The sequence below is a fragment of the Hylobates moloch genome, unplaced genomic scaffold (assembly GCF_009828535.3).
Source record: "Hylobates moloch isolate HMO894 unplaced genomic scaffold, HMol_V3 SCAFFOLD_5, whole genome shotgun sequence".
Taxonomy (NCBI): domain Eukaryota; kingdom Metazoa; phylum Chordata; class Mammalia; order Primates; family Hylobatidae; genus Hylobates; species Hylobates moloch.
The window spans coordinates 110,690,164-110,717,192 of record NW_026652280.1 but is presented as its reverse complement, the minus strand read 5'-3'; the positions used below and the strand labels follow the sequence as shown (position 1 = coordinate 110,717,192).

The 27,029-nt window shown below is 43.1% G+C and overlaps 1 protein-coding gene and 1 long non-coding RNA gene across 2 annotated transcripts in view; one reads left to right on the top strand and one right to left on the bottom strand.

Annotated features, from left to right (window-relative positions):
* CD101 (CD101 molecule) overlaps positions 1 to 22,459 on the top strand; it is a 34,495-nt gene extending 12,036 nt beyond the window's left edge. The window contains exons 5-10 of the mRNA XM_032154877.2: positions 3,215 to 3,598; positions 4,282 to 4,686; positions 7,679 to 8,089; positions 11,650 to 12,045; positions 19,847 to 20,121; positions 22,142 to 22,459. Of these exons, the coding sequence (XP_032010768.1) occupies positions 3,215 to 3,598; positions 4,282 to 4,686; positions 7,679 to 8,089; positions 11,650 to 12,045; positions 19,847 to 20,088 (1,838 nt within the window). The 3' untranslated portion in view covers positions 20,089 to 20,121; positions 22,142 to 22,459. The remainder of the gene's footprint in view (positions 1 to 3,214; positions 3,599 to 4,281; positions 4,687 to 7,678; positions 8,090 to 11,649; positions 12,046 to 19,846; positions 20,122 to 22,141) is intronic.
* Positions 11,623 to 27,029, bottom strand: part of LOC116469549 (uncharacterized) — a 35,864-nt gene continuing 20,457 nt past the window's right edge. The window contains exons 3-4 of the long non-coding RNA XR_004248286.2: positions 18,109 to 18,331; positions 11,623 to 12,917 (exon numbers count right to left, since the gene is read on the bottom strand). This is a non-coding gene — a long non-coding RNA (uncharacterized LOC116469549). The remainder of the gene's footprint in view (positions 12,918 to 18,108; positions 18,332 to 27,029) is intronic.

Genomic DNA, 27,029 nt, shown 5'->3' with positions numbered 1-27,029 from the left:
AGACCCCTTCGTGGATACAATGGGGATCTTCATGAAGAGCAGGTTTCAATCAGATCACATTGGAGGTGGAGTGGAGTAAAGGAAGGCACCCAAACTAGCTGAAGACCCAAGTCCTATTCCTGAGTCATTAAGTAGGCTGTGACCCTGAACACACCACTTTACGTCTCTAAGTCTCAGCTCCCTCATCTGTAAAATGATGGCACACAACTAGATGGTCTTTAAGTTCCTTCTTGCTGTCTTAGAGTCTATTTATTTTTTGATCTAATTTTTATATATTAGATATTTCTTAAAGCAGAGAACATCGTATTAATGAAGCCCTCTGCCTTTGTGTGTGTGTGTGTGTGTGTGTGTGTGTGTGTGTGTGTGTGATATGAATAGGTTAAGATTAAAAAGCTACACTTTGTCCTCCTTCCTGGGGAATGAACACCCATGTCATCCTACCTCGAGACTCTGCTGGCATTTTTCAATTGCCTTCTGTTAGTCTCCTACTATGTTGACCTGGTGTGGGAACTAGTATTTAGTCATAATCCTGACTCACAGTAAGAAATGAAGAGGTAATTGATAGTGGGCAGACTCCATCCTCTGCATTTTGCTGTGATGTGGTGAGACGCCGGTCCAAATGGTTCTGAATGTCTGCATGCACGGAACTGAGGAAGCCACTCAGCTCACCTTTACTTTATGAAGGTTGGGTGACCTTAAACATGTTTGAATAATCAATGCCTTTTGTGTGGAGAAAAACAGACAAATCTACAACTAACATAATGATTCACTAGGCTGGGTTTAAATTCAAAGTCCAGAAAGATTAATTGCCCAAAAAAATTTTCTTTTAATGTTTTAAATTTTTAAAAACTGAGCTAAAAATAAAGATGTCCTTGTTGCATTGGCTTATTGGAGACGTCTCCAAAGGTAGATAAATTTTCCTTTCAGGTTCTCCAATATGCCATTTAGTAGGAATGAAGATGCCTTGAGTGGCAGGCCAGGAAGTGTGTTGGTGTTTGTTTTCACACTAAACATTTGGTCTGACTTTCTAGAATTAAGGAAAAAACAATATAGGTAGGTTTACATATTTATGCAGAGATAAGTTTCTGCTTTATGCATCTCAGCCTTCTCTGGAACATATCTGCAGGCTTTTGTAAACCTGGTATGTGGGAATTTCACCCGAAGGGGAACTTCAGGGTACACAGCTGATAATCCTATCAATAGGGTCATCTTCTAAAATTAAAAATAGTTCTTTGTATAGGCTGGAGTCTACACTGGGCTTACTATGTAGACACAGAAAAAGTTATTAGCAAATTTATTAAGGATCCTGTTCAGCATTCTGTTTTGAAAGTCAAACATTACTTGAAGTATTAGCAACATTTTATCATTTATGAATATTTTAATCACCCATTACTATTGTGAATGTGTAACTTACACACATTTCATAAGTTTATTACTTCTTACCAAAAGGCAGTAATGGCTACAATGAACTAAGGAAACATCATTTAAAAAAAAAAAAAAATCATGTTAGTTTAAACTAATCTTCGTGGTTATGTTAAAGTGGTGACATTATGAGTAATAATTTCCCCTCCAATTTCTAAACTTCAGTTATTAGTCTGTTTTTAACTTGAAAAAAATTAAATTTGAAAGCAGATTTGCTCTTTTTTAAAACATATTTATGGACATTAACCTTCATTCTCTCTGTATTACTTATGTATATGTATGCATAAAACAGGTAAGACTGAACTCCTTCCTCCGCAGGAAAGAACAATTTGCAAATTCATTTAGATCCTATTTAGATTTCTAATGCCAGTTCTATTTTATTTTCCTCTTTTGCTTTGAATTACCTCTGCTTTTGCCAGAGCCTATCATTAAACACTAATGCTAGCAGCTAACCTTTACTAAGTACTTTCCCTAGCCATCCAGGCTAAGCTCTTTGCATGTGCCATTTATTCAGTCTTCTCAACAATGCAGCAAGGTGAGCACTATTATTATCTTCATTTTTACAGAAAAGAAAACTGAGGTCAAATATGTTGCCCAGGGCAATTCTGACTCCAGGAGCCATGGCCTTAAATTAGTGTTGGGCTGCCTAGAATGTACAATCTCCTGCTGTATCTCTACATTGCTCACAAAGCAACCAGGAAAGACCTTGCAGAATTCATGTTTGTTGAATAAATGTGTTTGTTGAATGATGACTTGAATTTCCCATCTGGGAGCCAGATTTACATTTATGGTTTTACACTGTAGTTTGGATATAAGAAGCCTCTCTGTTTACAACAATGTGTGTTGTTGTACACCTTGTTGTACACATTGTTGTACAACGTGTGTTGTAAACAGACACACGTTTATATATATATATATATAAAATGTATATGTATATATACACGTATTTTCCCCCCAAGTAATTGTTTTTTATGGTAATATTGTGAACAGAGATATAATTAACAATGTTTCTTCCTCATTCAAAACACTTACTAAACCAATTAGATTGATTAGGGAAAGATAAGAAAGAGGAAGATCGTCTTGAACTCTGAAGGTCCGAATTCTAAAAAACTAAAAATTTAAATAAACACAGCTTTATTAGTTTCAGGCTCTTATATCTACCCTAATTAATATACTAAAACATTACCAGATGTTTGGCCAACTAGATATTCTTAAGGAAGAGTTGATTTAACAAACTAATAAAAAACATGTGCAAGTGATAAATTGTTTAAGTAAGCTGGGTGCAGTGGCTCATGCCTGTAATCCCAGCCCTTTGGGAGGCTGAGACAGGAGGATCGCTTGAGGCCAGAAGTTCAACACCAGCCTAGGTAACAAAGAGAGACCCTATCTCTACAAAAAATTTAAAAATTAGCCAGCATGTTGGCACGTGCCTGTAGTCCCAGCTACTGAGGCACAAGGCAGGAGGATCGCTTGAGCCGAGGAGTTTGAGGTTGCAGTGAGTTAAGATCACAGTGCTGTGTTCCAGCCTGCACAACAGAGCAAGACCCAGTCTTTAGAAATAAATAAATTGTTTAAGGGTAAATACATCCTCCGATATTCTTTCTGCTATCTTGTTTCCACTATTTAAGTGTTTGGCAAATCTTTTGCCTGAGGGTGGTGCAAGAGGAAATTTGACTTGTCACAATTTGACTTGTCACAAACTAGTCAAGTCCTAATTAATGAAATTTCACTGTATTTTAGAACATTTATTTACCTAAAACAGTTTTGTTCTTCTATAATCTGTAACTCACAGCAAGAAGTGTGGTCGTGTGTACCAAGAACAAGCAGCAAGTTGTGTGGGAAGGAGAGACACTCACCCTTCTCTGTAAGGCTGGTGGAGCTGAAAGTCCCCTGTCTGTGAGCTGGTGGCACATCCCACGGGACCAGACACAGCCCGAGTTTGTGGCTGGCATGGGGCAGGACGGCATTGTGCAGCTGGGTGCCTCGTATGGGGGACCCAGTTACCATGGCAACACACGGCTGGAGAAAGTGGACTGGGCCACCTTCCAGCTGGAGATCACCTTCACTGCCATCACAGACAGTGGCACATATGAGTGCAGAGTATCTGAGAAGTCTCGGAACCAGGCCAGAGATCTGAGCTGGACTCAGAAGATTTCAGTTACTGTAAAGTCTCTGGGTAAGTGTCAAAGGAAGTCCTTTTCTGCACCTGTATATCACTCAATTCATTCTGCAGTGGAATTGGATTGTGTGTTATCCTGAATCCCCCAGTGATGGTATGTGTACCCTAGGATACAGAGCATAGTCTCTGGCTACCCTCTCTGTCAATTAATCTTTAAAGTTTCTTCATCTTCGTAAAGATCATGTTTAGATTGCAACTTGTAAATTGTTGTTCTAGGTTAAAAACAAAAGCCTATGAATCAGCTTATAGACGAGTATAGCTGAGCCTCATACCTTCTGGCTTTTGACAGCTGCGGCCCTGGGATTGCAGAGCCCGTTGGAGCATGTGCAAAAGGGTTCTGATACTGAACCCACGCATGGGGGTAAGGGAAGGAGGCCAGACAACTAGAGTGGGGAGTGCTTCACCCACTCAGCAGCAGCTGTCTAAGTAGCAGATTGGAGAAACACTGCCTATTTGTTGTGGCTGCTGGGAACAGTCTTAGAAGAGGATCAACTTTGCAAAATTGAGGTCAGAGTTCAGGACAGACTGTGCTGGGAATCAACTTCTACTCTATAAAAAATGAAACTCCAAATGTACAAATGCATGGTCCTACTCAAAGAGGTAGCAACTAGAAAAACTTGAAAGTGCTATATTTTAATCTAGTAAATATGTTAGAAATTCTGTTTCATTTTTCTGTCTAGAGTCAAGTTTACAAGTTAGTCTGATGAGCCGTCAGCCGCAAGTGATGTTAACCAGCACCTTTGACCTGTCGTGTGTCGTGAGGGCCGGTTACTCTGACCTCAAGGTGCCACTCACTGTGACATGGCAGTTCCAGCCAGCTGGCTCTCACATCTTCCACCAGCTTATTCGAATCACCCACAATGGCACTATTGAATGGGGGAATTTCCTATCCCAGTTCCAAAAGAAGACGAAAGTGTCACAGTCTTTATTTCGTTCACAACTCCTAGTCCATGATGCCACTGAGGAAGAGACAGGAGTGTATCAGTGTGAAGCAGAAGTTTATGACAGAAATTCCCTATACAACAACCACCCCCCGAGGGCTTCTGCCATCTCTCACCCATTGAGGATAGCCGTCACTTTACCAGGTAAGTGTGACTTGAAATTAATCCCTGCTTTAAAAACAAACAAATAAATAGCAATCCTCCCATTTTGGGTAAGTTATAACAATAAAACATAAAATACTTTCTCCGTATTTGTTCTATCTAAGTAAGCACCACATGATGAATGATACCCAGGTTAACATTGAATTAGTATGCACGGGTTGGCCATACTGGTTGTTAAAACATTGAAATATCTTCCATGCCGGCTAATTGCTGCTCTCTACCCACTCCCCATGTTCCTCTAAGTTCCCACCACCCAGCAACTAAAGGGTACCACGTGGCACAGCAGGGGGCCTCTAGGACCTGGCTCCAGGGGAGAAGAAATGTTTTGGATTAGTCACTGTCCAGGCCTTACCAGTTAGTAAACATTTGCAATGTCTCTGCTAGTGGTAGGGATAAGGTAAATTCCACTGGAATACATCCACCTACTTATTTGTAAGGTGTTAATGTATAAGAGTCAGAGAATTTATTGTTACAATCAAATATAATCCATCTCATCAACTGATAACAGAGCACAGGAGTTAAAAGTGAGATACCACCTAGGCAAAGTTCTGCTGCGTCATGTATCTTCTCTCTCATAATTTGCATTCTCTTAAGACAGAGTGATGGAGAGACATTGAAGTCATGTAGATCTGACAATCACTGGATAGCAGAACAGCTTTGGATGAGCCACTTAATCTGCTCAAGCCTTAGTTACCTGATCTGTAAATTGTTAGTGTGCAATTTAAATATGGTGACATATATAACATACTGAGTACCTGACACACCAAGATGATGCTCAAACGTGGTCGCTGTCATTATTCTCTCTGCTGCTGTGCAACATTTTTGGTAATAGTAATGATCCCCTTGTTCATGAATTCATGCTTAATTAATTTGTCCTCTCTGTGGTATTTGCAATTGCTGCCCCAATCTGTCTTCTCGAAACTTCTTTTTTCCTTGGCACCATGACACAAGATTTTCTCCTCCACTGATTTATTCTTTAAAGAAAACAGTTTCTCTGGATTTTAGTCTTAGCTTTGTTCTCTTTTCATTCTATACGCTCTCCTGCAGTGGGCTCGTCCCTACCCGTGGATACAAGCTGTATGTTCACAACTCCCAAATTCATTATCTTGACCAATTTCTCTTCTGATCCCCAGACTCATATATCCAGCTGTCTCCAAGACATGCCTGCACTCATTATGTCAAAACATAAACCCACCATTATCATCCAAAGCTCTTTCTTCTACATTGCCCCTTATGTCCCCGCTCCCCACCAGTGATCCAAGTTGAAAACCTGAGTCATCACAACTCTTATGTTCACCTTGTATCTAAACTCCCATAGTGTGACATGCAAGGTCCTTTATCATCTGGTACATTTGTGTCTTTCCAGCATCATCTCCTTCAACTTTCCACCGTGAATTTGAGCTTCAGCCACACTGAATTACTGGCAGCTCCTCAATAGTCCATGTTCCCTTTCACTTTCAAAGTCTTTGGTCAAGTTGCATCTTTTGTGTGGAATTCCTTAACCTCTTCTCCATCAGAATAATTCCTATAAACCCTTAAGACTCAGCTCAGAATTATCTCCTCCAGGAAGTCTCCCCTCACTCCCGTATTTGGGCTAGGAGACCCTGCTGTGCTCAGATAGGCACTTCTACATACCTCTGTCTTACGTGAGGGACATGAGGAACAAAAATTTTACACTGAGGCCAGGCGTGGTGGCTCACGCCTGTAATCCCACACTTTGAGAGGCCAAGGCGGGCAGATCACCTGAGGTCAGGAGTTTGAGACCAGCCTGGCCAACGTAGTGAAACCCCATCTCTACTGAAAATGCACAAATTAGCCAGGCGTGGTGGTGTGCACCTGTAGTCCCAGCTACTCAGGAGGCTGAGGTACGAAATTCACTTGAGCACAGGAAGTGATGAGCAAGATCATGCCACTGCACTCCAACCTGGGCAACAGAGCAAGACTCCATCTCAAACAAAACAACCAAAAATTTCACACTTGAGAAAGGTTTCTCAAGAGTTATTTCAGCTGCACATTCTAAATGTGGAAGACAGTGATCAGGGCAAATATCACTGTGCTGTGGTAGAATGGCTCTTTGTCTACAAATGGCACTTGGCACCATCTCTAAGCCTCTGTCCCTGCACTCGTCTCCCTCTAGAGTGTGAGCCACTGAGGGAAGATATCCACAGGGCCTGGAATAGTCTGGCACATAATATAGTGTGTGCTTCATAAATGTTTGTTGAAGGAAGAGTAAAGGGACCTGCGGGCAGCATCAATAAGCAGTTACAAAAGTAGAGTGGGTGATGTGAGCAAGACATTAGAAGAAGATTTGGGAACAAGGATTGTCACTCACCTTTCTGACAAAGCCAAAAAGCTGCTGGGGTCAAAGATTAGTTGGCTCCATATCTATACAATGTTCCCACAGTTAAGTGGCTGCAAAGACACACACAGTTTTAATCACTCATGTACAACTTCCTTTTGTTTACTAGCGTTTGAAGGCAGATACAACTAGAGTCTGGAAATTGTGAATCCAGAAGTACTCTGCATAGTAAACACACAAACACAGCATTAATAGGGCCACTTTCTTCCAATCTGATACATGTAATATGACAGAAGAGATGCTTGTGCTTAAATACTGAAGCAGTGTCATGTGGAAGAGAGATACTGGGCTTGTCTGTGTGATGCTCCCTCTGCCACACCACCCCTACCAAGCACAGGTAGCACTAGGACTAGTGGATGGAAGTTATGAAGAGATGAAGTTCAACTTGATATCAGAAAGCATTCTGGAGGGGCAGAGCTGTCCAAAGATGAAATGGGCTGCCTTGTCAGCTAGTGATGTTGTTCAAAAGCTGGATGTGCAGTGAGTGGGGCTACTGTAGAAGGAGTTCACCCATATGATGGCGGGAGGATGCGTGTCATACTTGACCTCTAATGTCTCTACTACCTTAACTTTCTATTTCGTAGCAAAGTAACTGTTTCCATTTTTTAAATTTAGAGAGCAAGCTAAAAGTGAATTCAAGGAGTCAAGTCCAAGAGCTCTCCATCAACTCCAACACTGATATAGAATGTAGCATCTTGTCCCGGTCCAATGGAAACCTTCAGTTAGCCATTATTTGGTATTTTTCTCCTATTTCCACTAATGCCTCCTGGTTAAAGATCCTGGAGATGGACCAAACCAATGTTATAAAAACTGGGGATGAGTTTCACACCCCACAGAGAAAACAAAAATTTCATACTGAGAAGGTTTCCCAAGACTTATTTCAGCTGCACATTCTGAATGTGGAAGACAGCGATCGGGGCAAATATCGCTGTGCTGTGGAGGAATGGCTCCTGTCTACAAATGGCACTTGGTACAAGCTTGGAGAAAAGAAGTCAGGACTAACAGAATTGAAACTCAAGCCCACAGGTAAACCTTGCGAGTGTATCCTCACAATGTCTGTCTGTCTGACGGCTGTTTTCTCTTGGGCAGCTGTTCTATGGAGTGATTATGTGGAAGTAAAAATATGACCTAAAGTCATAGGAACAGCATCTACCTACACATGACTGCAGGACCGGGTAGTCCACCAAAGGAGGGGAGGTCACTTAAGGCGATTCAGTCTGAAGTTTTGGGGAGCTGAGGTAGGAGCAAGATCCCTTTGATTGGTTTGCTTCTCAGCCTGGCAGCCTGGTCTGTGCAGCTACCCAGGGTATCGTATCTCCAGATCTCTATAATAACAAGCTGTGTCATTCCAGTGGGGCTCTACTGTAATTTGGCAGAGAAAGAGTAATACGAAGCATATTTCTCCCACTGTGAACAGAAACTGTACAACTCTATGGGGATGTGTGGAGAAATTGCTTCTCAACATTTAGCTGCCTAAACATAAGGCAAATAAGAGTAGTTAACTGTTGGAATGGCTTACTGAGGGAGTCTCCTCTTCCTCAGGAGATCTTTAAAAATGTAATGGAAGTTCCGCAATGGTCTAAGAGTGCCGCTGTCTAAATGTGGGCAGGGTTGATTAGGTCTCTCAGCATAGGTTAGGTCACCTCCAGTGTTGATTAAAATTAAATGAATGTCACAGCCAAGTTTCGGGAACTGGCCAAGATCCAACAGCACAATGCAGAGAAGTTTATCTAATTTGGTGCTTAAAATACTATTTTCAAGGCAACATTAAAAAAAATTAGATGATAATTGAGCATTACTATGTATTAGGCAATGGAATACAAAGATAAAGAAGGCACAGCCCTGGCCCTTAAGGAGCTCCCAGTCTGGTGGGACAACAAGGGCAAAACAGCAGCTTGGTTTGGGGTCTCTTCCTGCCCTCTGGCTTCCCTTCTGTATGTTCTTCAAGCCCCTTCTTCTCCTGTTAAATGTGTGTGTTCCTCAGGGATAGATCCTGGGCCTGTTTTGCTTCTTATTCTCTGCTTTCCTCAGAATTTCTTAAACACTGCCCTGGTTTCGACTACCACCTTCTAGATGATGAGTCTGAGATTTTGTGCTTAGCCCTGATCTCCTGAGCTCCAAGCTTCATACCCAACTGCCTGTTATACATTTCTACTTGGATGCCCCCATACTCAGCATGCCCTAAATTGCACTTAGCATCTCTGCCATCTCACCATGCTCATTTGTACTTCTGCATTTCCCATCTGTGTGATTGGCATTCTGTCTCCCAGTCATCCATGCCAAACTCTTGACCGCATGTACATGGCCCTCTTCAGGAGGCAGCCACTGCTTAGCTCAAGTGCTTCCCATGTAGAAATGTGGGCTCCGTGTTGTGTTGTCAGATCTTTTTGCATATCTAGAGATGCCTAAAATCTTTTTTGGTGACATCTCCCAGTTTGAGAATGTCCACAACTAATTCACTTCTTTTTTTTTTTTTTTTTAGACAGAGTCTTGCTCTGTCACTCAGGCTAGAGTCAGTGGTATGATCTTGGCTCACTGCAACCTCCACCTCCCAGGTTCAAGCAATTCTCCTGCCTCAGCCTCCATAGTAGCTGGGACTACAGGCGTGCGCCACCATGCCTGGCTAATTTTTGTAATTTTAGTAGAGACGGGGTTTCACCATGTTGGCCAGGCTGGTCTCAAACTCCTGACCTCAGGTGATCCACCTGCCTTGGCCTCCCAAAGTGCTGGGATTACAGGCATGAGCCACTGCGCCCAGCCCAGTTCTTTTGAAATACTGCAAGTGTCAAGCAGAACATACCTGTGGGCTTGGCGTGGCTGTGGACTTCCGGTTGTGCACGTCAGTTAGGGAACAAGTTAACCAAGAGGCCCCAGAAAGATGCTGAAAATGACTGGTCAGAGTTGTAAGCGGGATATTTTCTCTGAGGTTGGAAGAAAAGAAGTCAATTTCAAGGAGAGAATGGAGTCCAGTAACAAAAACCACATAGAGGACAGAAAAGGACTAGAGGGTCCCTTGAACTGAGAAATTGGGCCCTGGCCAAGTAGAGTGATGTGATTGGAAGCCAGATCACAATAAAGTAGGAAGTAATTTGAGGCAAGGAAACAGCAACAGTATTCCACGTGCTAATATTCCACGTGCTAATATTCCACGTGCTGCTCCATGAAGGAAAGGAGAGAGTAAAAATGGTAACTAAGAAAGAGTCCAAGATCAGACAGAATTATTCTCTTAAAGACAGATTAATAAATGTGTTTGAGTCAGGCACAGAGGCTCATGCCTATAATCCCAGCACTTTGGGAGGCCAAGGCGGGTGGATCACCTGAGGTCAGGAGTTCGAGACTAGCCTGGCCAACATGGTGAAACCCCATCTCTACTCAAAATACAAAAATTAGCCAGGCATGGTGGCCCATGCCTGTAATCCCAACTGCTCAGGAGGCTGAGGCAGGATAATCACTGGAACCCGGGAGGCAGAGGTTGCGGTGAGCCAAGATCATGCCACTGTACTCCAGCCTGGGTGGCAGAGCAAGACTCTGTCTCAAAAAAAAATAAATAAATAGAATAAAAATAAATAAATAAATAAATAAATAAATAAATAAATAAATAAATGTGTTTGTAGTGGAATTGAAAATGTAAGGCACACTATAATTTCTTTATTTTGTTTGTAACTACTTTGGCTGTCATTCTAAATCCTCACCTGCTGGTTAGCAAGGGGAAAAAAAGTAAATGTCAAAATCTCTTTAAAACTTAGTCTAATCCAATCATCTAAATAGCTCCCATGGATGGCTTTCTAACACTTGCATCAAAATGTTCAGTCTCTTGGATGGCCTCCTCTCTCTCCGCGTTTACACCCAAGATAATATCTGGGCGTATGGAAGGAGAGTAATTTGCTAAGAATGAGGGGTACTGGTGGAATACATGGCTTGAGGGAGCTGCTAAAAGTTGTGAACGACCACTTTGGGAAGTAGAGGAGGAGTGAATCAAGGATAAGTAAAAGCAGCAGGCAGAGGGCCCTGCAGAAGTTGTGTAGTTTTCAGTGGCAGGGTCCAGCAAGCAAGCAGTTGGGCTAAAGAAGGAAAGAGGCTGGTTTGATTCCTAGCAGAGAATGTCCTGGCAAATGTGAGAGAAAAACAGCGACCAAGGACAAGAATTAAAATGAATGTGGCTGGACGTGGTGGCTCATGCCTGTAATCCCAACACTTTGGGAGGCTGAGGTGGGCAGATCACTTGAAGCCAGGAGCTCAAGAGCAACCTGGCCAAGATGGTGAAACCCTGTCTCTACTAAAAATACAAAAATCAGCTGGGCATGGTGGCACACGCCTGTAATCCCAGCCACTTGGGAGGCTGAGGCAGGAGAATTGCTTGAACCCAGGAGGCAGTGGTTGCAGTGAGCTGAGAGCATGCCACTGCACTCCAGCCTGGGTGACAGAGCAAGACTCTGTCTCAAAAAATAAAAATAATAAAAAAAAATAAAATGAATGCACTGATGTCTAAAGAATATAAGATCTTCCCAGTGAGAACTAGATTTTTCAGAGGTGGTATACAGTCTGAAAGTCTGCATTCTCTAGTTTACTGCCATTTTATTTTCTAGGAAGTAAGGTACGTGTCTCCAAAGTGTACTGGACCAAAAATGTGACCGAGCACAGAGAAGTGGCCATCCGCTGCAGCCTGGAGAGTGTAGGCAGCCCGGCCACTCTGTACTCTGTGATGTGGTACTGGAACAGAGAAAACTCTGGAAGTAAAATACTGGTGCACTTGCAACATGATGGCTTGCTGGAGTATGGGGAAGAGGGGCTCAGGAGGCACCTGCACTGTTACCGTTCATCCCCTACAGACTTTGTCCTGAAGCTTCATCAGGTGGAGATGGAGGATGCAGGAATGTACTGGTGTAGGGTAGCAGAGTGGCAGCTCCATGGACACCCAAGCAAGTGGATTAATCAAGCATCTGATGAGTCACAGCAGATGGCGCTCACAGTGCTGCCTTCAGGTAACTAGGGGTTTATCTACCGTGAGCTCATGGTCAGGAGAATACATGGCTCTCCTCTTATGCTGTCCTTCTCACCTATCTTTTGCTCTTTCTTCAGACTGAAGACAATTTTCAGGTTCCCTAAAGAAGATGACTTTGCCATCTCTCTCAGTAGTAACTCATTTGAACAAACAAGGTCCACATGAGATTTTGGCATAGACACTTAAATATCAGGAGCATCTGACAGGTCCATGTCTTTCTGCTGGGGTTCAAGGAGAAGGTGGGAGGTGAGCAATAAGCTAAGCTTACTGAGGGAAAGGGCCATTGGAGAAGTAGGGGTGTGGTCTTGGTGCCAGACAGCAGGAAGCATAATGGGAAAATCATCAATAAAGGTAACAATCCTAAGAGACTAGCTAGCTTTAGTGACACTCCTTAGGAGGGACAGAATGCTGTTGAGAACATATGGGAACATCTAAGAAGTAGGGATAGGTGCATCCCAGCCCAGCAGGGCTTCCAGAGGGGAAGTCGAAGCTATCCGATTTGTTCCTTGAGGTGGTCCATCATTGTTTTTCCCTGTTCATTCCTCAGCAGAAGTTTTCTCCTGAGTGCCAGGCCAAAATGTTTTTTTCCATCAGACTTTTTCTTCTTTCCAACAATTACAGGAAGTCTCATACTCATGAGCACATTCCGTACATGTCTTCCCAGTGGAATTAATAGGCTCTGTAGAATCGGCAGTTTTTGCAGTAGAATAAATAGATAAGAACTGTAAAAAGTATACAGTCTGTGACGAAAAGCGTATCTTCTCTGAGGCAGATGGGATCCTTCATAGCATACATATTGTTAATCTTTGTGAGATCCTTGTAAAACAGGTATATGGTTTTTAAAAGATAAACCTGGAAAGAAAACATTAAAAATTGAGTGGCCGTTGTATTCTTCAGAAAACCTTTGCCATGACAAACTGAGGGTTTTGAGGGTAATTAATGTTGAGGATTTCCAAGGAAATCCCTGTAATGTACCATCTGGGCTCCTCCACCTGGCTGTTCCTTCCTGGTAGTCAGGGAGGCAGTGTGGGGTGATAAAAAATCCCAGGGCCTGGAATCAGACCAGCCTAGGCTCAAATCACAGCTCTACCACCAATACCAGCTATGAAATCATACTCTGATTACTTGCTGTGAGCCTCAGCTTTCTATAAAATGAAGATCACAATATAAATATGTATCAAGTATCCAGTACAGTGCCTGGCACATTGTCAGTGCTCAGCAAATGTAATCTCCTTTTCCCCTTATGCCTCCAAACATGCTGCACATACATACACACACAGGTATATACATACCTACATGTGTACATCTATGTGACAAAATAATGACACTTGTTTAATAAATAACTATATGAGGTTCTGAGGGCACAAAAGCGTACATGACAGAGTCTGTTCCCACCGAGCTTGGAATCCAGTGGGAGAAATCAAGTCCGACATAATAGGTGTCATCAAAGAAGTATTTCCAGTAGACTATGGGAACAACAGAGGCAGGGCTGGGGTGAAGGGCTAGGTAGGGAGATGATCTGGGAAGGTTCCCCAGAGTCTGGGGCTCATGAAAAGGAAGAAACATATTTTAGGAACCTGAAAGAGTATGCAAGATGATAATAAGATGTAAAATTTCATGTTATATTCGGGGAACTCCTGGTCATTGAGAATGGCAGGAACTGCAGTCTCTGTGGTACAGTGGCAAGAAATGAGACCAGTGAGGTGGGAAAGGGACAGATAGATCCCAAATGTGTCTACAGTATGAAGCTAAGAAGGAAGAACTTTATCATGACAGTGATGGAGTGTCATTGAAAAAGTTTAAGCAGGGGAGTGACATGATCAGATTTTCCTTTTAGAAAGTTCCCACATTAAAATGAATTGGAGGCCGGGCGCAGTGGCTCACACCTGTAATCCCAGCACTTTGGGAGGCCGAGGTGGGCGGATCACCTGACGTTGGGAGTTTGAGACCAGCCTGATCAACATGGAGAAACCCTGTCTGTACTAAAAATACAAAAAATCAGCCAGGTATGGTGGCGCATGCCTGTAATCCCAGCTACTCGGGAAGCTGAGGCAGGAGAATCGCTTGAACCCAGGAGGGGAAGGTTGCGGTGAGCTGAGATCATGCCATTGCACTCCAGCCAGGGCAACAAGAGCAAAACTCTGTCTCAAAATAAATAAATAAATAAAATAAAATAAATGAATTGGAGGGGAGGCCCACAGTACAGTGCAGGTAGTATATGAAATTGTGGAAACCCAGCTGGGGAAAGATGAAGGCCTAAGCTAGGGCAGTACCCATGACGACTAAGAAAAGAACAGGCATCAGGTATTAGGAGGTGTAATCTTCAGGATTTAGAGGCTGATTCATTGTATATAGAGGGCAAAGGAGCAGAAAAAGATAATTAACGATTAACATTTGGATTCTAGCTTAGATGGATAGTGGGGTCATTTACCAAGCAAGGTAATATATGAGAGGGGTTTGGAGGGGAAGATTAGTTCAGTTTTGAATAAGTTGGGCTGGAACTGAGTTCAGAGTACCTGTGAGTTATTGATAAAGATCTGTCCAATAGACATCAAGACTGCCAAATGGGATCTGCACCAGAGTTGTAGAATAGAAGTCATCCATTGGTAGCCAATAATGATGCCCAAGGGTGGCGCTCTGGGATAAACTGCCATTTCTCAGGGAGTGGAGAGCCTGTGAAGGAGACTGAGAGGAGTGATGGAGAGCTGGGAAGGGAATCAGGATTTGGTGGTACCACAGACACTAAAGGCAGAGAGGGCATCAAGAGGGTGAGGAGAGTCGACAGACTCAGCTCTTGCAAAGAGGTTGATTAAGATAACAGTGGGAAAGTATCCATTGGATTTGACATTATGGGACAATTACAGAAAAGTTATCAGGGAAGTCAGACTGCAGCAAGTTGAGGGGAGAGTGGGCACATCAATGCAGATTGCTCTTTCAAGAGCTTTGATGTCAAGGGGAAGAGAGAAGACAATAAAATGGCAAGAGTTGTCAAAAAAAAGTGAAAGTGTTTTAGTTTTGCTTTTTTACTGTTTTGGTTTGAAGATGATACAGATTTGAGCACAATTTATGTTTTAGAGGGGAGAAAGCCAGCAGAAAGAAAAGAAAGAGAGAGAGAAAGGAAGGAAGGTAAGTTAATAGAAGAATGGATACAACTGACAGTCCAACATCAGAAAGAAAGAAAGAAAGAAAGAAAGAAAGAAAGAAAGAAAGAAAGAAAGAAAGAAAGAAAGAAAGAAAGGAAGGAAGGGTGAGTAGATACGACTGACAGTCCAACATCTGAAAAAAAGAAAAAGAAAGAAAGAAAGAAAAGGAAGGAAGGAAGATTAATAGAAGAGTAGATACGACTGTCAGTCCAACATCTCACCATGCATGCACCATCTCCTTCCTGGAATGCTCCTCCATGCCATCTTTCCCTGGTCAACACTCTCATCCTTCACCCAGCAACTTAATGCCACTGCCTCAGAGACTTCCCTTAATCTTTTAGCCCCCACACCTGCAGTTACCTGTTTAACATCTGTCATACTGCTAGACTATACTATAGGCAAAGATGATGAGTGTCTCATTAGTAGCACTAGCACAGTGCCTGGCACATAGGGGATGCTTAAATGTTTACTGAATCACTGTGTAATTGCACTCCTGTTGAGTACCAGGTCTATGTGTTATCAACATCCAGTTCAAATATAATGTGCTACCTATGGTCACTTATCAGATGGTTTTCCATGCTCTCTATCTGGCTATCCCAGCTTGGGCTGGTTTTAGGGCCACACAATAGGACTGTAGAGCATGTGGCTCAAGTGAAGGCAGGAAAGTTAAGAGACATTTTCTCGGAGAATGGACCTTGCCTTTTCTTCTCTATCTTATTTCCTTACCAGTGACTAAGCCATGGCAGGGACAACAGCTTCCTCAGTCTTTTTACCTTACCCTTAGACCCTAGACATAAATGTCTTATTCTAGAGAATTGTCTGTGATTAATTGATAGGCCAGGCTATAAGCCTTCCTGGGAACTGGATTATTTGTAGTAGTGTGGTACTCGTTACTATTTCCCAGCTTTTATTTGGGTAAAGGTCTATTTAGAAAGTAGATCCTTGGGCCAGATGTGATGGCTCCCATCTGTAATCCCAGCACTTTGGGAGGCTGAGGCTGGAGGATTACTTGAGCCCAGGAGTTTGAGAACCCTGTCTCTACAAAAAATTTAAAAATTAGACACATGGTTGATGCACACCTGTAGTACCTGCTACTCAAAAGGCTGAGATGGGAGGATTGCTTGAGTTTGGAGGTCAAGGCTGCAGTAAGCCATGATCATGCCACTTTGCTCCAGTCTGGATGACAGAGCAAGACACTGTCAAAAAAACAAAAACAAAAACAAAAACAAAACAGAGAGAGAGATAGAAAGAGAGAGAAAGAGACAGAGAGAAAAAGAAAGAAGAAAGAAGACAGAAAGAAAGAAGAAAGAAGACAGAAAGAAAGAAGAGAAAGAAAGAAAGAAAGAGAAAAGAAAGAAAAAGAAGGAGAAAGAAAAAGAAAGAAAGAGAAAGAGAGAAAGGGAAAGGGGAGAAGGGAAGGTAAGGAAGTGGATTCTTGAAGGAGCTGTGTGTCTCTACCACACTGAAGTTTTTGGAGATGCCAAGCTACTTACCTGTGCTTCCCAGTGCCTCCAGCAAGGCCTGGCACATGGCGTTCAACAAATGCTTAATGAAAGAATGAGCAGGCAAGTCTTCAGTTGGGTTGAAACAGGATGCTGTCAGTGATTCACTTATTCTGGGATGCACTTGTTATCAGGTTACCTTACCCTACTTTTATTTCTTGGCAAGAGCCAACTCCCACATGGCTGCATGTTTGGGGTTGGGTAGTGGGAAAGAGTTGGCAGCCCCCTCTTTATCTCACACCTCTTTTTTTCTGAAGTCAGTGTCTCTGAGGAAATATCAAAAAGGAGTGCTCCTTTTGCTGTGCTTGGCTGTGGGTGGAAGCGCATTCTAAACTAAGCCTCATGATGAAGTGCTCTCATTACATTTTTGGCTTTGTTTTGAAGGCCTTGTACTTTGAGTGTTGGGAACTTACTCAGATTGATTCAAAATGCCAAACTTTAATGGTTTGAATGTCACTAATTCTAATCCAGATGTGGGTGAGAGGCAGATGGTGGGAAATGGTGACTGTGGGATCCAGAGCAAACACTGCCCTCCCAGGAGAGGTGATTTAGCAGCACAGGCACTAACAGTTGCTAGCTGTTGGCCACTTCAGCATGGTAAGGGGCACACCTTGCCATCCTTTGATGGCAGATTGCATTAAGCTGAGCAGCCTCTTCCCCACCAAGATAGCCAAGCCCTCTGGCTGTTCCTTCATGCTGAAAAGCAGAGTGGCAGATTTATTTCCACCTCCTGTGTAGTGGCCCCATCTCGCCATCATTACCCCACCGTTCTAGCAACTGTAATACCTGGTACTATGGACTCTCATCTCACAATTCTCTGCCTCCCATGAGTAGAAAAGGAAGCCAGAGCCTCCTATGTAATCATAGGCTCCAGCCCTGTTCTCTGTCTCTTCTCTTGGGAGAAGGTTTCCTGTGATTTCTTAGCTTTCTCAGCAGCATTCTAGCTAATACTTATTGCTTGCTGACTCCACAAATGCTTTAGGCACTTCATTAGATGCTTTATTATACATTATCTCATCACAGCTCTAGAAATTGTTATCCCTATTTGGTTGATGAGGAAACAAATGATTAAGAGAGGATAAGTAACTTATCCAATGTCAATAACAGCACATTGAAGATTGAGGATTTGAACTCAGCTCTCTTTGAAACACAGTAGGTGCTCATTCACTACTCTGCACAAATGCCCACAACCAGTGTTTATAATACCTGGACTCCATGGCTCCATTCACTTGCATCATTGCAGTCTATGCTTCCTTCTAGCCACGGGCCTTCAAATGTACTCAGATAAGACCGGGGGAGAATAACTGTAGTCAAGCGGGATCATTGGAAGAGGGGTCAGATAGGATATGGAGCAGAGGGATGGTAAAGAATTCAAAACCTAACTTTATCATTGCTCACCATTTCAAAAAACAAAACTAAATTTAGGATGAAGGATACAAATGAGATCAGAGAAAATCCAGGCCATGAACCTCTGCTGCTCTTTGCCAGCCCCATTCAGAGCTGCCAGCCTAATGTTCAGTGATGATCTGTACTTTGTGTAGCATGATGGCAGCCATCCCTGGGTTCCCATGTGTGGAATGTACTCATGCAATTGATTCATTCATCAGGCTCCATTGAGACCCTGTGAACAAAGAGTTGAGGAAGATAAAAAGACACACAAGACACAGGCCCTACCCTCAAGGAGCTCACAGTGCAGGAGGTGAGCGAATGTCTAGATTCTTTCTTGACTTCCATCAAAGAGATGTTCTTTAACATGTAAGATTCATCAGCAATGCCAAAAATGGAATTCTTGCAGCAGGAGGTTGGTCAAAATGACCTCTAAACCTCTTTTCATCTCTAAGCATCCATAATCCCATGAATCCTGTAGCTTAACCTTTGAAGAAGAAATTGCTTATGTCATTACAATTTTCCAGTAAAAGCACAGCTACTGTTAGCATTGAATATTTCAGAACAGCCCTGATTTCAGATATCATGTCATAAATAAATGTAATTGGAAGACTACATTTAGTAACTGGTCTCTTTAAGCATGTGTCTTTCTGCTTCAATAGACTGTTTCCTGAAACCTGTGGTGTTTGCAGTCCTCTGGGCCTTTGCTTTCCTGGCTGTGTGGCCAGGAGCCACTTTGGGGCTGCTTGTGCGTGCTCCGCGTGTGTATCTGCTGATAGTGCTTCCCGGCGGACTGCAGCTGCGGGATGATCATATGCTTCAGCATGCCTTTATATAGTATCTTTTGCCCATGTGGTTGCAGTCAATCCAATTTAATTCAGATCAGCAAAAGTTACGAAGCACATGTGCTAGGCACTGTAGGGGATATAGAAACAAATGGCACTATCAGACATACTCAAGTAACTATAATGAACAAAGGAGACGAGTAAAAGGGAATTAAAGAGGCCTAAACAAAGGGCTGAGCGAGAACGGGATGGAAGAGAAGAACTGTGCCTGCAGCAAGGTAGGAAGAGCTGAGAGAGTAGGAAGTGTGATGGAGCTAGGCCAGAAGGACCTAGAGGCTCAGATGTATGGAGCACGTCAGGTGGTGGCCACAGCCAGAGCAACACAGGAAAGGAGTGGGAGGGAGGGGGCTGGGGAAGGAGGAGACCCACGGGGAGGGCCAGGCTTGGGTCAGCGGGGGAAGGGGCTCCTCATTGTGGGTGCGATTGTTTTATAAGGACAGTGCAGAGTGCAGGGCAGAGTGTGTATGTGTGTGTGAGAAAGAGTGTGTGCCTGTGTGTTGGAGGAGCAGCAGTGGGAATAACTCAGTTAAAAATTCAGGACTGGCAACACTGTTGAGAACGAGGGTTGAATTATAGATATCTTTTCTGAGGAAAGAAGATTAAAGGAGAGGTTTTCTTTTTTGTTTTGTTTTTCATTTTGGCTGTTACTTTTAAGTAGGTCATTGGAACCTCCAGTGGTCGGAAATTGCAGGGCAAGGGGGTGTTGTGTTAGAAGAGCCTGTTCCAGGAGCTCTCTTCCCCCAGTGCTCTGTCCTGTGCTCCTCATGATTTCAGGGGCCCACTGCTATTTGGCCCCATTATTTTTACATATACTTGCCTATAACAATAAATCCCAGGAGTGTTTGTAATTGACTAGTACAAATAAGTTGGAGATGAATTACTCTCTGTTTCTCCCTTCATTGCAGAGCCCACACTTCCTTCCAGGATCTGCTCCTCGGCCCCTTTACTCTATTTCCTGTTCATCTGCCCCTTCGTCCTGCTCCTGCTTCTGCTCATCTCCCTCCTCTGCTTATACTGGAAGGCCAGGAAATTGTCAACACTGCATTCCAGCACACAGAAAGAAAAGGCTCTCTGGGTGGACTTGAAAGAGGCTGGAGGTGTGACCGCAAATAGGAGGGAAGACGAGGAGGAAGATGAAGGCGACTGAATCCCAAGAGGCACCTGCAGCCAGGAAGGAAAGGTGGGGGCTTTTTAATTGGGCTAACCAGGGTATGAATGAATCCTGGTTCTGTCCTCAACTATGTCTGCGGCCTTGGGCAAGTTACCTAGGAATCAGAGGGAGCATTCACTGAGTGCTTATTGGTTCTACGCACTGTTAGGTGTTCCTTTGTGTCTTACCTCATCCACCTCTTGCATCCCCCCTTGGAACCAGATAGCATCATTATCCTACATCTCTAGAAGGTTCAGGTCCCTGGGCTGCAAGGAGATAAGAGGCTCCCTCACACAGCCTCTGGAGGGCTAAATGAGATCCTACAGCAATGCCCTGGTGGGGCTTCTCTCTCCCTCTTATGTCACTTGTCACACCTGCTCTAGGTAATCATTTTCCTCCAGATGAGAGGTGTAGGAAAGGGCCTGATGCCAGCAAGGAAAAAGGAATTGGGAACATGCTCTTTGTTTACCTAAAATCTGTCCCCCCAACAAGAATGTAACTTCCTTCAAGGCAGAAATTCAATTTTCTTCTCCCAGCCCACCTACAAAGGCCCACTTAAGAGCAAGCTCTATGTAATAGGTGCTTAACTAATATAGGTTCCTTGACAAAATGATAAAACATTTGTAACCTGAATTTGGGGCTTTTTGTTTATTGTTTGATAAGACTTTTTATTAAGTAATTGCTGAGCAAAAACTTTTTAAAAACTCATGTAACAGTACTCCAGTCAGCCCAAGGCCTCGTACCCCTGTTCCCCCTACACCTCCATACCCCCACCAAAAGGTCTATCTGGCTCCTGATGCTCAGCCAGTGCCTTATTTTCTTTGACCTGACAGCACTGGGTGGTAGGGAAGGTATTGTCTGGAGGAGCGGGGTTGACAGTGCCACCGTTCCCTCATACGCCTGCAGGGATGGGGTTTAGGGGCAGCAGTAGGTCAAGTCTGGTTCCTCAAGGTCTCCTATTCTCAGTCGCAAAAAGCTGGTGGGGGTGGGGTGTAATGGCTTAAAGCTTTCAACAGCTGTCCCCACTGGGCCTACAGTCCCCTCATCTTTGTTTCAAAAGCCACTTAGGCCCTATTGTAGCCAGAATTGGAAATCAATCAGTGCCACCTAACAGACTTGAGAAAACACATCTATTTATTATCTATGTGACCAACCGAGTTGCTTTAACACTCGTTAATTTGCATTTCCAAGGAGAGCAATTTAGTTTTAATTATTTGATCAGGTACCCACGTCCTCTCCAAACATAATTAGTTCCTTCCTAAGGGGATTATTGGTGGCTATGAGCACTCCTACTATGGACCTACCAGTTCCTTAAACTCATATCCCTTCATAGCCTGATTTAAAATACTCCAAATCTTTCCTTAAACATGTCAGCACATTTGTTTCTTGTCACCCAGGTAAGGGAGCATATTTTTACAAACAACGAAGCTGAAATGAAGATTTTTTTTTTTTTTTTTTTTTGAGATGAAGTCTCGCTCTGTTGCCCAGGCTGGAGTGCAGTGGCGCCATCTCGGCTCACTGCAACCTCTGCCTCCCAGGTTCATGCCATTCTCCTGCCTCAGCCTCCCGAGTTGCTGAGACTACAGGCGCCCGCCACCATGCCCGGCTATTTTTTTTTTTTGTATTTTTAGTAGAGACGGGGTTTCACCATGTTAGCCAGGATGGTCTTGATCTCCTGACCTCATGATCCACCCGCCTCAGCCTCCCAAAGTGCTGGGATTATAGGCGTAAGCCACCATGCCCGGCAGAAGACTCTTAGAAAGTGTGATGACCCCCTGCCCCTGGTTTTTAGAAACCTGTATTTTAATTCAAAGGGAAAGAGAGCAGAAGCAAGCCTGGGCAGAGAATCTCGGATGGACTCTGCCGCAGCCCTCTGCGGGAGCACTCTTCACCCCATCCCTCCTCTCTCCTCACATGGACACCTCCTTCAGCTTCTAGCTCAAACACCTCTTCCCCTTTGAATCCAGCACAGAGAAGATGTAAGCAGACAGGGAGGGTCTCCTGGGAAAGTAGACATTTAACCAACTTGAGCAATCGGCTTGTTTTACAGCTTCCTGCCTTGCTGCCTGTTTCTTCCTAAGCCCCGTGTGGAATGTGGTGACCTAGTCAGCTGGAACCAGCTCCTGACAGACCCCGGCAACTTCCAGATGAACCCGAGTGAACTTTCCTCATTACCATCCTGAAGTCACTACCCCAGGGGGAGCTATAGCTTCATGATCGTAACATGTGACCCATGTGCTGGCAGGATGACTCACTGCGGCTGTGCCACTGGGACCCCTCCCCTATATGCACCGATGCATTCTCTCCCCTCTCCATCACCCCATAAAACCCTCCTGTCACTTTCCTTCAGAGACACTGCTTTGGAGAATATTCCCAGCGCTCTCCTTGCTTGTGACAAGTAAAAAAAAAACAAAAAACTCCTTTTGATCAAAACTCATGTTCTTGCGGAGAGTTATTTGTTACTCGCCAGGCAAACAAACCCTGTTTTTTTCAGGGAACAGAGACCCTCAAATATGAAACTGTTCTGGCCGGAGCACAGCATGGGAAGTATGAGTTCCCAGTGGGTACCTGCTGAATGTCAGGCCCTGTGCTAGGAGCAAGGGGACCTGTGGTGACTCAGACACAGCCCCATCCCCCTGGGATGCTCACCTTGTTTGTCCTGGATGCTCTGCCTTCATTAATGGAACTTAGAGCACCTTTGATAGTCTAAGCAGCTACATGGTACTCTTTGTCCCACAGGCAACTAAAACCCTCCAAAACTAAAACACCCCCACAGTATTTTCTTCCTTTTAAACTTACAGAATAAAATTTGTCCTGATCCAGTTCAGCAGACATTTTATGTGAAACCTCTTCTCTCTCCAATTACACACTTGTTTACTTTTGGTTTTTGAAACTTAGTGGAGAGCTTTACTTTTACTCATTGATTTCAGCTTTTCCATTTCATGCCACCACCTGGTTTTACTTTTGGCTTTTTGTGTTATAAATCCTCCTTGGCAAAAGGACAAGCCTCTGTCTTAGGAGTTGACCAACCAGGGTCTATGGGCCAAATGCAGCCCACCATCTGTTTGTTCTTTAAAATATAATATATTGGAATATGGTCACTCCCATTCGCTTACATACTGTCTGTGGCTGCTTTCACGATAAAAATGGCAAAGTTGTGTAGTTGCCACAGAGACCATAGGACCTACATTGCCTAAAATGTTTATTATTCTGGCCCTTTACAGAAAACATTTGCCAGCCCTGCTGTCCTTTAATGTTCTGTCTCTCTTAGCCATGTATTATGTCCCTGGGAAACTGATTTGACCTCTTATATCTGAATCTCTTTTTGTTGTTGTTGTTGTTGTTGTTTTTTGAGATGGAGTCTTGCTCTGTCACCCAGGCTGGAGTGCAGTGGCGCGATCTCTGGTATCTGAATCTCTTATATATCTATCTGATTAATCTAATAAATAATCTTAGGTTTTCAGGATTGGCATCTAGTCCCAGCCATTCTGAAGTTTGACTCCGCTGTACCAGCCTCATGCACAGATGGGAAGCTTATCACCCTGCAACGTTTCACACCATCATACTGAGTACCTACTCTGTGCAAGATAAGCTGACACAGGGATGATTAAGGCATGGTTGCTCTGTTAATTATTTTTATTGCATTGAGATGTATAGAAAAAAACGATTTATGGCAGAAGATGAATGCAATGGTATAAAGTCATGTGCCATAATGATTTCTTACAATCGTACAGGATTTTTTCATTATCTCAGAATTTTACAGCATCTCTATACAAAAGGAATTGTTATTCCTGTCCTACAGGTAAGGAATTAAAGCTCAGAGAGGTTGGGATTTATCCAGGATCACCCAGCCATATGCAGAAGAGTAAAAGCTCAAATTTAGGTCTGCTGACAAGTCCTGGACTCTTTCCACAATAAACACTTTTTCCACAATAAACACAAAAAATATGCTCAAATCCATTGCTATGGGGGAAAATCTGGATATAATAATAGCCACTTTGAGTGGTTGTTATGGTGATCAAATCAGATACATCAATGGAGATAAGTTTTAAAACCATATCAAGTCATAAATGAATGTCAGCATTAACCCAAGTTTTTCTAGGACTTAACCTGTCCATGTACATAAATAAAATGTAATCAATAGTAATCCAAATTCTACAGGCTTTCCCCCCCAGAATATTTACACAGGGTCTTGGCCATCTACAGTGTCCTTTAGATATTTCTGGGGGATTTCCCAAAACTCTGGGAATTTTTTTTTTAAAGAGATGAGGTCTCACTAGATTGCTCGAGCTGGCATTGAGCTCCTGAGCTCAAGTAATCCTTCTGCAAGAGCCTCCCAAGTAGCTGGGACTACAGGTACACACCACCACATCTGGCCCAGATTATGTGAATTCACATGAGCTCACAAGCAAGTCCATTTCCATGTGGTTCCCTGCAGCTCTGCTGGGCTCTGCAGGCTCCCACTGCAGCTGGCGTGCCGGAGCACATGAGATGCCAAGCTGAGTGGTGTTCAGTGATAAGCAATGAAAAGGGACTCATTCTCTTTCTGTCTTTACATTACACTCTTCTGTAAGGATACAAATTCAAGATTGTTTGCACCCCTGTGTCTCTAAAGATTCTCTTGTGAAAACTGTTCCATTAGCATTTGCCCAGTGTGTCCTTTCTCCATAGAGTCCAGACACCAGCAAGTCTGCAGCCAGTCTGGGAGAGACTTCATGCTATTCTCTCCGTTTCCCATTGCCCGTTCCCGGCAGCCTCTGCACTAACCTCCTCATCACAGGTCCTCTTTCCTCCAGCAGGAAGGCTATGCAACTGTGCTGTTGGGGAGCTCTACCACTTGGCAGACAGAGCCTGAGAAATCTGCCTTCCCTGTAGGCTCAGGTGGGACTTCTGCCACACTGGCTATTAATTTTTACTCCTAATAAAGTGCTACAGGCATTTAGAAATCAGAGACAACTTCGTAAAGAAGATGTAAGTTGAACCAGGCTTTAAAAATAAGAAAATATTTTGACAGGAGAAGGGTTAAGCAGAGGTCTGGACAGAGGAAGCCCCATGAAAAGTGCAGTGTATACAATAGCTTTGGATTAAGTGTCAGATCTATGAAGGGAAGCAATGGGAGATGAATCTGGAAAAGTAGTTAGAGCAAAGTTCTGGGGTTGGGGAAGGACAGAAGAACAGATCTTGAACATGCATAATATCTTGGACTTTGTGTGGTGGACAATAGTGAGCCAGTGAATGTAATGTAGTAGGGAAGGAGAATTGAAAAGCAACAGCATAGATGATAGGTGGGGTTGGAGTGAGGATGGCAGTGGTATGAAGGTGAGGCAGGAAAGCCAGCTGGAAAACCATCTTCACTCTCTTAATTTGTGTAATAGCTATAACACCAATATTGTGAGCATTTTGAGTACAGAAAAAAATTACCAGAAAGTTTCAAGTATCTTATCAAGCTCATAGAGGTAGCTCGTATATGTTTGTTAAACACAATGACACATTATGAGACTCTTCTTGTGTCTAATAAATGTTAGCCTGGTTTTCTACTGATAAGTGTAGAGATAAGAGACAGTTCCATCCATTTGTTATATTAACTGGCTTTCCATTTTTTAAAATTTATTCTCCTTTACATTTAATTTACTTATTAGAAATTTGGAGTTTCTACCATATTGTCTCTTAATCCAAGGCTCCTTCTGAACCAGCTCTGACTGCCAAATAGAGACGTTTTGAGTTGAAGCATAATTATCACATTAAACCATTTACCGAGACGAGAGACTATATTGGATGAGGACAGTGATTAAGAAGTTTCTATGTTATAAATAACCAGCACAGGAAAATCCAAATTTATTACTCCTATAAGGTCACATTGGCAAGGGCACCGAGAGGGTGTATGCTTCCATTTTAAATTGGCTTTTCGATAATAGGATTCTTGGTGGACTTATCTCACCCTTTCTGGGTACCTTGTGCTCCAGCCACACCAAATTACTTGCCAGGTAATGACTCCCCAGGTCTCTACCAAACATGCCCCTGATTTTGTGTCTTTCATTTGGAAAATTTCTCCTTTTTTGTGATCCTGTTCATCCCACTCAATTGACTTCAATATGTGTTTATTACTAAGGGTGTCCACATAAGATACCAGGGAAAATCAATACTGTTTGTTCTTTCGTTTGCATCTTCTGGGCTGGATCATGTTCATATAGAGAGTTGTGATGCAAACCAAGATCTCAGAAAGCTCCCTAGCCCATCTCATGCCCTTTGGTAATTATAAGATTTTGAGCTCCCATAATCTTATCTTGGGTCCTGTCTCCCAAAACCACACTCTACTGGGAGGTGTTTCTTGGTGGCCTGATGTGCACACTTGACACACAAATACATTGGAAAGACAAAGTAATATGGAAGCTACCCTATGCCACTGGTGCAAGTTTAAAGCCTGCTACCTTTTGCCTTTTATTATTTACAGAGGTACTTCTTCAGTGTGAGGGGTTTTCAACATTTTCCTCATGATAACAGTCATTATTGAGAGGCTCAGGCCAATAAAACAAATATATACTATGACAATAGCAATAAATGTTCTTTGATGACACGCATATGTATATATATGCAGTGAGTTTCTAATCAAAACATATATCAGTAATAGTTATTTGGGTACAATAATACTATAGACCAGGGATCATAAACTTAGATGTTTCAGCATCTAAGGTACGTAAATGAGGAGAAAGTATCAGTCTGGCGAAAATCCTTAGGGAGGGATGAAGATTAGAGCAATTGGAGCATGAATATCTATTGAAAGGCACTTAAGTTCAACATAAGATATAAGACATCGTGCAAGGTAATCAAAACACTTTTAGGGGTGGAATTATGTTCATTATAATCCCTGCATCACATCCTAAGGCCATCAATAAATGCTAAAACTCTGCCACCAAAATAGCATCTGAAGGTTATGCCTA